This window comes from Rhamphochromis longiceps, linkage group LG18, assembly GCF_057381845.1.
Source record: "Rhamphochromis longiceps isolate RC_006_pf linkage group LG18, R_longiceps_female_GT1.1, whole genome shotgun sequence".
In the NCBI taxonomy this organism is placed as follows: Eukaryota; Metazoa; Chordata; class Actinopteri; order Cichliformes; family Cichlidae; genus Rhamphochromis; species Rhamphochromis longiceps.
The window spans coordinates 6,049,929-6,065,424 of NC_140574.1; the positions used below are offsets into that span (position 1 = coordinate 6,049,929).

General features: G+C 40.7%; 1 protein-coding gene across 5 annotated transcripts in view; it reads left to right on the forward strand.

The window, feature by feature from the left end:
- Positions 1-614: 614 nt before the first annotated feature.
- The window catches only part of esyt2a (extended synaptotagmin-like protein 2a), a 267,136-nt gene continuing 252,254 nt past the window's right edge, over positions 615-15,496 (forward strand). For 4 of the 5 annotated variants that reach the window (XM_085388623.1, XM_085388619.1, XM_085388621.1 and 1 more), the window contains exons 1-2: positions 615-773; positions 1,999-2,384. In XM_085388623.1, the coding sequence (XP_085244749.1) occupies positions 755-773; positions 1,999-2,384 (405 nt within the window). In that variant the 5' untranslated portion in view covers positions 615-754. Of the gene's footprint in view, positions 797-1,998; positions 2,385-15,496 lie in introns of all 5 variants that reach the window. The other variant, XM_085388620.1, reaches the window with a different exon arrangement.

A 15,496-nucleotide genomic window follows, 5' to 3' on the forward strand; every position in this document is an offset into this window, starting at 1 on the left:
CTGCTACTTAATTTTCAGTTATTTTTGTTTAATGAGTGATTGCCGCGCCTCTGTCTTTGTCAATAACAAACCTGTGTGCCTTCGCAAAAACTTTTGCACTAGTTAATATTTCCTGGGGTGAATCCCACCCCCAGGTGGCGTTGTCGGCACCTTTTAGTTGCCTTTTCAGTTTTCTCCTCCTTGCAGCCACGTAACGTTATACCTGATGGTTTAATAGATGAGTTGGACTTAGACCGGGGAGGAAATGCCAAGGAGGGCTTTAAATCTAGATTAGGCATGTGACACTTTAATAATCACTATTTTATACAATCACTTTTCTCTATATATACAATGATAAACCAGCGTTGAACTGACAAAAAAAATCGCATCACTTTATCTGTGAGCACTGTATTTATAAAAATAGAGAAAGTAAAATGGTCAGTTCAACATGCTAAACTAAATCTGTTTAAATTTTATTTTCTAAACTTGAATCTTATCATTTAAAACTAGTTTTCTTTCGATGTCTGTGGTGGATTTTCCGCCACCGGGTGGCACCCGTGTCTGCTGCTGTGCTGTGCAGTTTGAAGCTCCCTCCCTGAAGGAGGCTGACCTCTTTCCCGCGATGACAGTTTCCTGCAGGCTTGCTGAGGCGGACTGCTCGCCCTCATAGTAGGATGTGCTGACGGGGAGCAGGGTTAGAAAGAGTTGAGCTGCTCGGCATGCAGTGGACGAAGCTGACAAAGTGATTATTAGTTCATTTTTCAAGGAGAAGCGAATGTCGCAGGTGGATACCGGTGAGTGTGACGCTTCCTTGGCGGTAAGGGAAGAAAAAGAAGTTGTTTTTCGGTTGGTGTTTGATGCACGTATTACTGGTAGGTGAAGTCCTAGCCCTAATACGTGTCACTCTGGGGCGTCAGACTCCATCTAAGAAATGAGGATTTAAGACTTGCACTTTTTAACAGTCAAGTTATGTGCGTTTTTATGAATCGTGTAACTACACTCTGATTTAATCATTGATGCTCTTTTATTCGGCTCGCATATAGCCACATAAAATAACACATTTAGCAGTAAAGAGTGTACTTTAATGACGCCTTCACACTTGTCGGTGCTAGCCACTGCACTGTGTTTTGGCAGCGCAAGGCTGAAGCGAGGACGGGTGAGGCACTTTTCAAAGTTGAAGTACTCTCGTAGAAATGCGAGGGGATGCAATGAATATATGCCGAATTAAAGAGTGACTCTAATTGTTTTGCCACAGGTAATGAATTCGTTTCTATCTAAAGCGTACTCTCCCCCTGTTCCTCAGAGACAAAAAAATGGCATTTTTGTAAGGGAGTTTTGTGCAAGAGAAAAAGATAAACGACAGCTTAGTCTGTAGTCTGTATTGATTTACACTGCAGGCCAAGAAGAAGATTTTCTTGTCTTGTACAGATTTGTTTAACGGGGATTAGTTTGCAGCTTTAATGTATTTTTCTGTCATTTGCATCCAGGCTACTACAGCCTGCTTGTTGAAGGGGAATTAAGACAACATGGATCCTCTGGAGAAGGCCTATTACTACTAAATTGGGCATTTTTATATATATACCAGCGCTTTACATCAAAATAAATGATACTCTTTTTATACTTGGTCCGAAAACCTTCTAGTGTTTACTTTTGAACATAGAAATCGTGGTTGTTATTACTGGATTCTTTTCTTTCACCATCATTTCTCATCCAGTTCTAAATACTAAAGTCAATTCTTAATTAAAAGAGATGACTACATAGCAATCTTGGTGTTCATTTGAGGGAATCATTTCTCAGTTTCATGTAACACTGTCAAGCTTAAAGTTGTTTTATTCCTTTGGGCATAACTGTGTCTCCATTCATCTCTTATAATTTGGTTTATGGAGATGGAAATCTTGCAGCCACAAGGCCTTTTCTTTGTAGTATTGTAGTAAAAAAACAGTTGGAGCTTTGTCTGCTTCTGCCTCTGTAGCGTGTGAATAAGCACTAACATTTTCTTGTAATTTACTGTTTTTCCAGAGGGGAAAATGAGTAACAAGATGGACGGTCCAGCGGGAGAGGGTGCCAAAGCCAATGGGCCCATTGCAGCACCTAACACCCCCACAAGTACAATGGGCCCCCCTCTGTCCCCAGAAGAGCTGGCCGAAGAGCAGCAATCATCCCTGACAGATGTCACTCAAATGTGGATTAACTTTGCCAAGACTTTTGCCCTAATATTTCCTATCTACGTCTTGGGATATTTTGAATTCAGCTTTAGCTGGGTTCTGATTGGACTTGCAATGCTTTTCTACTGGAGGAAGAACTATGGCAACGGGGACTACAGGATAAACCGTGCCTTAGCGTTCCTGCAGCAGGAGGAGAAAGCGGTGAAGCAAAGTGTGCCAACCACAGAGCTGCCACCATGGGTATGTACCGCAGTGTTGTTGTAGTCCGTATATTATCACAGTCTTGTTATGGTTTATTTGCTTTCCTATTCTCTCAGGAGTTCTCACAGTCAACATCAAATATAGGATGTCTGCCAAGATGGCTGACATGGATGACTAATTTCCCTGCAGCTCTGCCCACTGATTTTTTGTTTTGTTTTGTGTTCTTTTTGCTTCTTTACTCAAAATACTTGACAGACATCCCAGCTCACATGCTTGTGTGTCCAGTCAAATTAAAGGATCAGACAAACGCCCTGTAATTTCCATGTTTGGGATATTTTCTGAAGTCTTGCGTGCAAGATGATACAACGGTATTGGCATTTGTTTTTCTCATAGGAAAGACTGCTGCAGTTTATTGCAGATTGGTTGACCAGAAGTTTAAGCCATAAAGTTTAATTTAATTTCCCTTAAATTCCTGAGCATCAATAATAAAATGCATAAAAGTTGCAAATAGCATAGATTTTATTGGCTGAATCTCTGCTAGGTCTTCATGAAGGCATCACTTTTTTGCTGTCTCCTGTGTCCTGCACATCACCTACATATAGGGCAGGTTGTGCACACATTGTCTGTTTTTGCTGTTTGTTGCATCACCTTCCAGGAGGTATTTCTCAGATTGTCCATGGAATGATCAAAATGGCATCCAGACTGCAGCATGTCTGACATTTGAAACCCTGACTGGGCAAAACAAATTTTGTTGCTTGTTAATGTTGGCCTCATAAATAGCCCCTGGAAAGGTCACATTCTGCCCTTTTGTTGACGGTCCACATCATCAGTCCTAGGATTTAGTCAGCATTAGGCTCATTTCAGTGTTTTTAAATGGCCAAAGAAGTTGGAGATGTCAGTCAATTAATCTCCTACGTGTGACTTCACAACCCAGTGTGCCCCTGAAGCTTTTTAGGAGAGTCATCAAACCTGTTCTATTTTTCAATTTCTCTCTTCATTCCTGAGATGTTTGGTGTATTTGTCTGTTACGAAATTAGTGTATAAAAGCAGGAGGCAGACTGACTGCACATCTTTAACACAGCTGTCATTCTCTCCATTTACTTGATCTTTGCTTATAAAATGTGACATTACTATTTCCCATTATACCAGGAATGGAGATTAGTGTTGGGCATGTGCACACAGGTTCCAATGAGAACTGAGAAACGATGTGAACTCTGCAAATTTGTTCGTTTGGCCCGAGGTGGCAGATAATCCTTAAGAGCACAGTGTTCTCCCATGATGCTTTTTCTTTCGTTTCTCATTATCAAGCTTAACGAAATCCATAAAAAAAACGTAATATCACAGTCTGTAATTTCCTTTACTGCAGAAGGTCACATGAAAGCATCGTTTTATGTGGTCATAATGTTGAGAGAATATCATTTTTGTTTTCGTTGATTGTCTAGTTTGTCAATGTTCTTTCTGACGTCTAGTATTCTTTTGGGTTAAAAATGTCATAATGTACTTCAGTTCAATTCTGTTTTTATTATATAGAGCCAGAATAAAATCCTGATAAAACCAAAATATTAGATGGGCAACAATCTGATGAGACCCTGTGAGCAAGAATTTGGCGATGATGGAGAGGAAGAACTTCTCTTTAACAGGAAATACTCTGTGGTAGGACTAGGCTCAAGGAGGAGGAAAGCTTTTTGTAACTACTCGTTGGTGAGATGTTGGGAAAACAATGACAGAAAAGCGACTGATTTTTCTAAGAAAAAAATCAATGGCCTGATTAGCATATTGAGCACCTTGGTGTGTGTCTTTGAATCCTGATGAGGACTTGATAGATCTCTGCACTGCATGCTCATCCTGTAGTGACTAATCAATCCTTCTTTTTGACTTTCCCCCGTTTTGACTGGGGGAAATGATTAAGAAAAAAGTGTCATGCTGACCATTAAATGAAACCATAAACTTATTAGAAATGTGATTACTGAGGTCATCGATCAACTGAGCCAAATTCATGCCTTCCCATAGACCTCTGTACAATTAGACTTGTGCAACCAGAGGAGTCAACGCCTGCTGGCCATGAGAATTCATATTAAGGGACTTTTTACATTAGCTTCATTTTTCAGATACAAAAGCTCTGGCCATCTTGTGTCCAAAGTTTATGCTAGCAGACCGTGGCTGACTTACCTAGCATGGGCTCAAGGATCGCTTGTTAGCTCAGAAAGTAGTAGCAGTAGTTACAATATTACGTTCACTATTAATAGTTCTACATGAAGATAAGCTCCACTCTTGTCTGTGTTCAGCCTTCCTTTCTCCTTTAATACAACAAAAAGAAATGAGGCGCATCCTTCTTTGTGTGTTAAAGTACGAAGCAGGTACAAAAATAACACAAAGGAATTGTCCAATAAATACTAAAGCATTTATCCAATTCTTCAACCCTGTTTTGTTTATAATAAGAGATTAACAGATAGCTGTCACTTATTGTTAACAGTAACAAACGGTCACACTGTATACCTGTGTTTTTCCACACTTGCAAACTGCACAATTCATCAGCCATCCTTTCCAAGGCTTCTGTGATTTGAAACCCGCTGACACTGTAGTGAAGAGGCTTCTGTTTTTCTGTCACATTTACTATTATCGATGATGATGCCAGAGTAGGAACTGTAAGAGGCTGAGTCGATGGCAGGATGCCAGGCAGACCCAAACACGGCCCCCCTCCCGTCACAGAGCAATCCATCAACACAGCCATTGTCACACAAAAATGATGCCCGGCAATAACAATAGGTGAAAAATAAAAGCTTACCTGCACGCAGAAAGATCAGTGGATTAGAGCAGCTGTGTGGAAACCGCATGTTTTCTCTGTGTGACACTGTGGAACCTTTAAGTAACTTTGTGTTTAAGAAGAAAATGTGAAACCAGTGAAAGGATGTTAAAGTATTTACACGTCCCAGTGATAATCGGCATCAGTGGGACATAATCAGCTGTGAACTTTGACCTCTGAAACAGACACGGTCTGTCACTGCCTGTCATACAAGACAGTTTATCTACGTCACCTATGTCACATTAACCTCCAAACTAAATGATTAGGAGCTCACTGTGAGTCCTGAGACGACATAGAGGAAAAAAGTGAAACAGTTTTCTTAGGTTGTTCTTTTCTCAAAGGACAACATTAAATCTTCAGGCTGCATTATTTAAGCAGCAGACCAAAATCTGGGCATGTAAGAAACTAGAAACATGGGTTGTTTCTTTTTGAGTTGATCAATTGTTAATTTGTTCAAGTATTTCTGTCAGACAGGAAGAAAGTCCTGCATCAGCCCAAGCTTATCGTAGCATAAATAAGTGATAATTCAGGGTGACTTGGTTCAGCCTCAACTATAAACTTCATCAAAAAGTTTCAAACCTATTCTTAAAAAATCTAAAGGGTGTCTGTCTCTCAAATCCAAACTGGGAGTTGGTTCCAAAGAGGAACTGATAACTGGTAACTGAAGGCTCTGCCTCGCATGCTTTGAAAGCAAAGTGTCAGAAAGGCACACGGGAGCAAAGATAACGTGAACTCTTGGTTATTTAAGTAGGGCTGCAACTAGAGATTATTTAGTTAGTACATCGAATGACCTTCTCAAAGCTGAAGTTGATATATTCACATTGCTTATTTTGTCTAACCAACACAACAAAACATGGATATTGGAAAAATGTATCAAATCTTCACATTTAAGAAGTCTGAGTGTTCTTGGTTAATCGTTGTTTTTATAAAAGCAGCAAACCTGAACCTCAGTAGTGAATTAATTTAATAGTCAGTGAAATAGCTGTGATCATCTGTGAAGTATAGATTTTGTTGGAGCTACTTGTCTACTATTTCTCACCCTCCTAGGAAATATGCCTGGAATGAGGCTTGATAGGCAGTGTGGGCACCAGCTCATAGTTAGCAGGCCAAGAATGCCGGAGGATAATGCTACAGTTTTATCTTTCTGAAGACAAACCAACACCGTTCACCTTGTTCTCTCAGCATTGTTGGACACAAAAAGATGTATCTGTTGTATCAGGGCTTTTGGAGTTTACAGCAGAATTTAACTCAGTCAAGACTCTGAGTGAGACTGGATTTTAAGAAGCAAAAGTTAAGAAGAAAATTCAAGATAAATAAAAATCAGGGTTTATGATTATGTACTTCCAGTACAGTGAACCTACTCTTTCAACTTCCTCTGACAACTGCACTCGACTCCTATGAGGATGTGTACAGTTTACATGTGTTATAAGCATTACCAGCTATTTTAAACAAATACTCACCCTTTTATATTCTGTTGTGCAATATTAAATAACTCCCAGCGCATAGAATAAACTTTGATTCAATGCAAAATACTCTCATAACAAACTAAGTTATTAAACTTACATCAGAGTTTGTAAATTGATCAAATAACAGGATATAAACCTATTTCATTTGAGGCTGTTGTTTTGCGACTGGCTCTGAGTTCTAACTAGTTTTAACTCAGGCCACTTTACCTTTTTTTTTTAGTTTCTTTAAGATGTCAATGTCCAGCTGGGTGACGTTGATTAAATTGTCTGATTAGATTTTTGGGGATTTTTTTTGTCCTCCTTCCTTATCATCCACTGTGAATGTAAACAATGGCAGAAAGTGATACGACAGTACTAGACTGATGCAACAATACTATCATGTGTGCTTTTGAAAGACACCACATACAGTTTTTTGTGCATTCTTAGTACTCCATTGTCCTGTAATCTCTTCATCCACATAAGCAGGAAAATCAGATGTTTTGTTCTTCTGCTGCTTATCTTTGCTTTGCTTTTCACAGTCTGCAGCCTCTAAAGCTTTGAATGTGATTACTGAATGTTAAAAGGCAAGATAATTTTATTTATTTGTTTTTTCCTGGACAGCATCATTCAGAAATCATTCAGCAAAATTACTTCAACATGATCCTGCCACCAGGCCTAAAATACTGTTTATTATTTAGCAGCCAGTTTATGGTCTTTAATCACAAGACAATCAAAAGGGGTTGACCTCAAACACAGACATCAAAAGTTCAGACTACTGCTGGCTGCTTTTAAGATGAGCGCGGTGATCAAAGGAGAAGTTTGAAATGCCTGTCGCTACAGCAAAGAAATTAGGTCAGGGTGGTAAACCGACAGGCTGCAGGTTTAGGACAGGCGAACCAAATTCCTGTGGAGATAAAGACAGAGCTGATCTTTGAGTGTCCGACTCGGACCTTTGCTTACCAAGCTGATAATGTGCATTATGTGTTTTAAATTGAATCATGCTTTCCTCTGATTGGCTGACTGCCATAATTGATTAAGTATTTAAGATAACCAAAAAAACCCTTTTTTTTTCAAGCCAACATGCAAAACAGTTGATGATTCCATAATTTCATGTGTGGCAGTTTTACACTCTTAACTTGATATTTATGACTTAATCCCACTATTTCACCCTGGTATTTGTTTCCTGATATTTTACAGTATAAACCATGAACCAGGAAAATAAGTCTAGAAATAATAGTTGGTGGAGTCACTGTTTATGTGATGGAAAAACAGCAGGGATAATAGCAAGTGACGTTTCTGTGTTTAACCATATTAAAAATATCCCCCTGTGTTTGACAGCACACATAGCAAAGAGTAGGAAAGCCAACTGTGTGTAACTAAGTGTAAAGAGCAGTCTGAGTGTTTGACAGCGAAGAGTTGAGTTTTGCACTCCTGATTTGATTGATTTATTACATTTAAGTTGACCAACGTGAACAGCAGCGGGGCAAAGGTGAAGCCTGTAGGAATCAAAACACACAAATGAAATCCAGCAGGTGGGGTTGTTACTGAGTGCTGAATAAAAGCTCATGTGTCCATTTTCCATGAGAACATCAAGCAGATAATTTGTGTCATCTTCTGGTGTTTCAATCCACATACCAGCAGTAATGTGGAGTCGTGGACGGGGAACAGAGGCTTCAGAAAATGACTGAGCTGAAAAGAGATGTGCACTTAGAGAAAATTATTACTTTTCTTTTTTCAGGCAAAAGTCATAAACTGATGTAGCTGTAGAAGCAAATACATCTGTGCAGCCAGTTTCATGGCAAAAGAGGGTATTTTATGATGCACACCCTAGTGAAGGTAAACCACATGATCAAAGATCATTTAAGTCTTTGTGTGAAGCTGTTAAATTATCAGAGTCATGACCAATTGAAGCCAGAGAAGAGGAGCAAAGAGAGACGGTGAACAACTACAAGAACTGGCGAGAACAGGCACAAGTTATTGATGTGAAATGGTGGCGTGTACATGACTGGGAGTGAAAAAGAGGGGCGTGCAGGACAAATGTTGAGTGTGCCATCCAGCAAACTGAGCCTGCAACTAAAACACGGTTCCACGCTCACCAGTTTTAAGCTTATTCTTAAAAGCAGAGAGAGCGTGTCTGTGTCCTGAATCCAAACTGTGAGCTGGATCCAAGGAAGAGACGTCGGACAGCGGAAAGAAACCACAAGTCAACCTTCACTCTTTGTAAAACACGGTGCTTGGTCTTCAAGAAGCGATGGAACCTGGCAATTCAGGACTTTGTATGTGAAGAGAAAGATTGTAAATGCAGAGCCAGAGACGAGAAGCTGATATGACACGTATATGATCTCTTTTTCGAGTCTATGCTTTTGTTTTGTAAAGCAACCTACGCTACTATCAACTGGAAGCTTGTGAAACAGGTTGTTATGAGATGGCTGTGGAGTTGCTTACATGTCAGACTGTAATGAGAGGGAATTCGTTTGCATGACTAATGGTATGATTTTTATATACTGTGCAGTACTCTGGTTATATTTGGCTTTTTTTATGGAGGTTGGAACCATGCTCATGATTTGTGGTTGGGTTTGAGTCAGACGAATTTGGCTGTGTTGGGTAATTCCTGGGTGGGACCATGAGTATGAACGTTGTGGAAAATTTCAGCCAAACATCTTCTCTTCTTAGTCCAATGTTCCAGTGACCTGGTTTAATGCAGCCCGACTGCATTCTGCCTTTCAAAACACAGACATAGGAAGTTGCTGCATTTGCAGTGTAACTGTTTCCCTCCGTGTCCCAGTGGCTTTCTTCTCCTCCTCCTCCCTCTCTTCATCTGTGTGTGCTCATATGACATGGGATGGGTAGGGATTCCCTGTTCTTTTGAAGTGCCAGAGGGTGGGGCTGTGCTCTGCAGCCCAGAACGAAAACAATGCGAAGGAACAGAAAGGCCTCGGCTGCTCTGCCCTGATTCAGGTGTCTATAAGGTTTTATTTAGTTGTGAAAAGAAACGTGAGGTGTTGTGCAAAAAGTGCGAGCGTTTATCTCAATCTGGGTGCGTTTGAATCTGCATATTTATTGCAGTCGTGAAGGAAATATTTACCCTACCACCCCTAATGATAAAAATGAATGCGTCGGCCTTGTTATTGTTATTCTTTTAAAATATAGTTGGAGTAGAGAGCAGCACTGTCCAGTGGATTGGCTCTCTATTTTTAAGAAATTAGAGAGCAATGTTGACTCGATACAGACACGCAAATGAATTAGACCTGATCAAAGCTGAGTTTCTGAAACCTGCAGTGAACATGGATACTTTTCCTGCTTTTAGATATTTAGACTCTTGTGATTTGCAAAAACACTTCCGCTTGTGTAGAAGTTTATCAGAAAACTGATCTTACTTACATTGACTTTATGGGCTAAATTGCTATATTCAGGTCAGGTACTAGTATCATTTGTAAATTATGGTCACTCTGAGAGTCAAAAAGGCGGATTATCCAGGACTATCCTGGCTAACAGTTAGGTAATCACTTGCTTACAGACAAAATTTAACAGCAACAAAAATTTCTGTGAAGCTGAGTGACATACAGGCAATATCGTGCGTTCGCCGCAACCCAAGTTAGGATATTGTTGATGACTACAGAGGGGCTGTTGCATGCTGTCCTACAGCATTAAAACTGAATGCATATATTCCTCATGATGGCCTGTTCTGCTCTCTCAGCCTAAATATAGCCGTCAGTGGAGCAACTGTCTCGTCACATCCACCTTTCGACATCTTCTGTCGTGTAAAGAGGACATGACTAAGCACATTTTCCTGTTTTGTTGTCACCTTATAGATGTGCAGAGTCACAGTCTTCCCACTTTTTATTCTTTTTTTTTTAATTATATCCACTTTTTTTTTTTTAAATTTCAGCCAGATGGACACAGAGCAAACGTTTAGAATTTTCTGCTGTAGAAGGATTTTTTAAAATATATTTTTTGTTTCATTTTTTCTATCATTTTTATTTGAATTTGTTACTCTTTTCCCACACCTCCCCCTGCTCTCTCTCACACAGACATGCTTTGTGTTTGGGGTGTGGCTGGGGAGGAGTGTCAGGATTTCCTAACAGCTGGTGCATAGTTGTGCTGTGAGTCTCTTCGCCCATGTCGCACATTTTGGCATGAACACGCACACACGTGACGGAAGGTGACGCTCCAGTCTTCTGCTAATCCTTTGTTGGTTTTACAGAAGACCTGCTGTACAAGGCGAAAGCCAAAAATGTTGCCCGACATCGGATCCATGTTTTTCTTGAGTATAGAGGGGCAGGGTGACAGGAAGCAGAACTGCAGATCAAGATGCGCAGGTCTGTGCTGGTGTGGGCGTATCGCTGCAGGCGTATGAAGCGCAATCCAGGAAGGCCTGTTTGAGAAATATATCCATAAGATTACAAAAATATTGACAGACACTGCTCAGTATAACCTCTCAGACAGGATTTGACTGGAAGTCTGGAAGGCTTACAGCAGTGCTAATTTTCATCATTGGATTATAAGTAATGATAATGCAACATTTAGACGAAGCGGGATTTGCTTGTTTGCTGAAAGTCTTACTGAAATAAATGAGGACTCGCTTATTTGATTGCTGACATTTAGGGAAACGGTGATCTGTAAGCTGTCAGGAAACATGTTTTATTTACTGTATTTTGTAACTGATTAATTGTTTTAGCCATTTTTTGAGGAAAATGGTTCTGCTTAAACTAGATTTCCTTCCATTTTTAAAAGTGTGCACAAGTTATCCAGTACTTTGAGAACCCGTAGGTGCTTATTTGTAACACCAATGAATTGTGATGAAGTTACGATTAGTGATGGCTCATATTGGTGTGTCTGTAATGTGTTAGTGCGATGAAAAGTTATGAATGCATATTTTCCTCATGATGGTCGGTCCTGCTCTTTCAGCCTAAATATAGCTGTCAGTGGAGCAACCGTCTCATCACATCCACTTTTCAACGTCTTCTGTTGTTTAAATGAATAGACACTGGGAATCGCAGTGGTCCAAACTGTCAATGGAAACTTTATCATTATTGTGATGAGGTTTATGATGGTGTTATCTTCCACATGCTAAAATAACCCCAGAGTTTATATTAGAGCTTGATTATGGTAAAAAAAAAATTACAATCATTTTCTAATCCCCATCAACTCGCCGTAAATCACTTTGTTAATTAGGGCCCGAGCACCGAGAGTGCGAAGGCCCTATTGTATCTGCTCCGTTTCTTATTATTATTATTATTATTATTATTATTATTATTATTATTAGGGCCCGAGCACTGACTGTGCGAAGGCCCTATTGTATCTGCTCCGTTTCTTATTATTATTATTATTATTATTATTATTATTATTATTATTAGGGCCCGAGCACTGACAGTGCGAAGGCCCTATTGTAATTGCTCTGTTTATTATTAGGGCCCGAGCACTGACAGTGCGAAGGCCCTATTGTAATTGCTCTGTTTATTAGGGCCCGAGCACTGACAGTGCGAAGGCCCTATTGTAATTGCTCTGTTTATTAGGGCCCGAGCACCGAGAGTGCGAAGGCCCTATTGTATCTGCTCCGTTTCTTATTATTAGGGCCCGAGCACTGACAGTGCGAAGGCCCTATTGTAATTGCTCCGTTTATTATTATTATTATTATTATTATTTCGGCAAATGAATCGGCCTTTTGAGGACCTAAACATGCTCGAAAACTCATGAAATTTTGCACACGCGTCAGGTCTGGTGAAAATTTACGTATTTTAATGTTCTCAGACATGGCCAGGGAAAATTAGCTCAGTAGCGCCACCTAGAAAAATGAAAAATGCGAGCCCCCGGTATGGGTATCACCTACATGTTTGAAAGTCGGTACACCTATATAATGTTCAGAGTCGAACAAAAAAGTCTATTATGGCAATGTCCTAAACCCAACAGGAAGTCCGCCATTTTGGATTGAATGTGACATTTTGGCTCTGATTTTACCGTTTCCATGCCTCGAACTTTAACGAACTCCTCCTTGGGGTTTGATTTCATAACCTTCATATTTGGTCAGTGCCAACTACACCCTTATGCCATGTTAAATTGCGGAGCTTTTGAGTTTTCACAATACCATGAGGCCGTGGCGCCATGGCGAATTTCGATGATTCGCCATGAAAATCTTATTGCCTCTCATTCTGTCATAGATTTTCTGACCTTGACCAAAGTGAACACATATGATAAGGCTCCACCCCTGAACATATTACAACTGCCATATTTTACATCAGGGACAGCGCCACCTAGTGGGAACAGGAAATGTCATGTTTTACACTTTGGGGTACAGTATTGTGATGGGTGACATCTGCAGCCTCAAATTTCTCCAGGAAAGCCTTAAGGAGTTGGTCTTGGGTTACAGTGAAAACTGTGACTTTTCGCAAAAGGGTGTGACCCCAGCGGCATGGCGAACTTTGATGTCACGCCATGAAGAAACAAATTAGTATAACTCAATGAAATCCAGTCTGATCAGTACCAGACTTTACAGGCATGATGTCAGACCCGCCCTGAACAGATTGATGTGCCCATTGTCGGGAATACGGACAGCGCCACCTAGTGGCAACAGGAAATGTCATGGCTTTAATTTTGTTGTACTGATTTTCACAGGTTCATCTTGGCCACCTCAAAAGCGGTGAATATCACCATCAGTCCCTCGTGATGCTTCAGTGCAAAAATTGTGACTTTAAACTGAACGGCGCACCCTGGTGGCAACGCGGTCCACCATGAAAGATGAAGTGGCTTTTGAGGGGCTTGGAAAGTTTATAGAGGCTTTAAATTTAGCACACACCTCCAAATGGATCAAGGCTTTGTTGTCATGTGACCATTTTCCTTGAATAGCGCAAAATGGCTCCACGGCGCCCCCTACAATATTCCAAAATATCAGCCCCTGCTCTGTGTTTTATCTATGAGTCTGAAACTTGGTAAGCTTATAGGAGATATCAAGATCTACAAAAAAGTCTCTTGGAGCAATATCCCAAATCCAACAGGAAGTCAGCCATTTTAAAATTAATGTGTAATTTTGGCGACATTTTCTCCTCTTTTCAGGCCTCATACTTTCACGAACTCCTCCAAGGGATTTCATCAGATTGAACTATTCTTCAGTGTGTCGAATCCAAAGACCTTTGTGTTGTTAAATTGCGAAGCTTTTTACGTCCAGGGAAACGGGGTGGTTATGGCGGCACGTGGAGTCTCAATCACTCGCCAAAACGCAGTAATCTGCTGTCACTCAAAATTAAAATGTCCAATATGTCCCAAAGGTCGCAGGCGTGATGAGACTCGAGCTCGGAAATGTTTGTTATGCCATTTGTCAGTAATGGTTAGAGCGCCACCTAGTGGGACGACTATAATCATGATTGAATGAGATGAAATGTTAGCTGGTGGTTGAATGCATGAATTTCATCAATGTGACACCAGATCCGAGGTGCTGGTTGTAGGTGTTGGGCGTAGCTCGACGCGATGGGGTGCGAGGGCCCTCATAACGCTGCTTGCAGCTTTAATTATTAGGGCCCGAGCACTGACAGTGCGAAGGCCCTATTGTAATTGCTCCGTTTATTATTATTAGGGCCCGAGCACTGATAGTGCGAAGGCCCTATTGTAATTGCTCTGTTTATTATTATTATTATTATTATTATTATTATTATTATTATTTCGGCAAATGAATTGGCCGTTTGAGGGCCTAAACATGCTCGAAAACTCATGAAATTTTGCACACGCGTCAGGTCTGGTGAAAATTTACGTATTTTAATGTTCTCAGACATGGCCAGGGAAAATTAGCTCAGTAGCGCCACCTAGAAAAATGAAAAACGCGAGCCCCCGGTATGGGTATGACCTACATGTTTGAAAGTCGGTACACCTATATAATGTTCAGAGTCGAACAAGAAAGTCTATTATGGCAATGTCCTAAACCCAACAGGAAGTCCGCCATTTTGGATTGAAGGTGACATTTTGGCTCTGATTTTACCATTTCCATGCCTCGAACTTTGACGAACTCCTCCTTGGGGTTTGATTTCATAACCTTCATATTTGGTCAGTGCCAACTACACCCTTGTGCCATGTTAAATTGCGGAGCTTTTGAGTTTTCACAATACTATGAGGCCGTGGCGCCATGGCGAATTTCGATGACTCGCCATGAAAATCTTATTGCCTCTCATTTTGTCATACATGTTCCTATCTGGACCAAACAGCACACATATGATAAGGCTCCACCCCTGAACATATTTCAACTGCCATATTTGACATCAAGGACAGCGCCACCTAGTGGGAACAGGAAATGTCATGTTTTACACTTTGGGGAACAGTATAGTGATGGGTGACATCTGCAGCCTCAAATTTCTCCAGGAAAGCCTTAAGGAGTTGGTCTTGGGTTACAGTGAAAACTGTGACTTTTCGCAAAAGGGTGTGACCCCAGCAGCATGGCGAACTTTGATGTCACGCCATGAATAAACAAATTAGTATAACTCAATGAAATCCAGTCTGATCAGTACCAGACTTTACAGGCATGATGGCAGACCCGCCCTGAACAGATTGATGTGCCCATTGTCGGAAATACGGACAGCGCCACCTAATGGCAACAGGAAATGTCATGGCTTTAATTTTGTTGTACTGATTTTCACAGGTTCATCGTGGCCACCTCAAAAGCGGTGAATATCACCATCAGTCCTTGATGATGCTTTAGTGCAAAAATTGTGACTTTAAACTGAACGGCGCACCCTGGTGGCAACGCGGTTCACCATGAAAGATGAAGTGGCTTTTGAGGGGCTTGGAAAGTTTATAGAGGCTTGAAATTTGGCACACACCTCCAAATGGATGAAGGCATTGTTGTTATGTAACCATTTTCCTTGAATAGCGCAAAATGGCTCCACAGCGCCCCCTACAATATTTCAAAACATCAGCCCCTG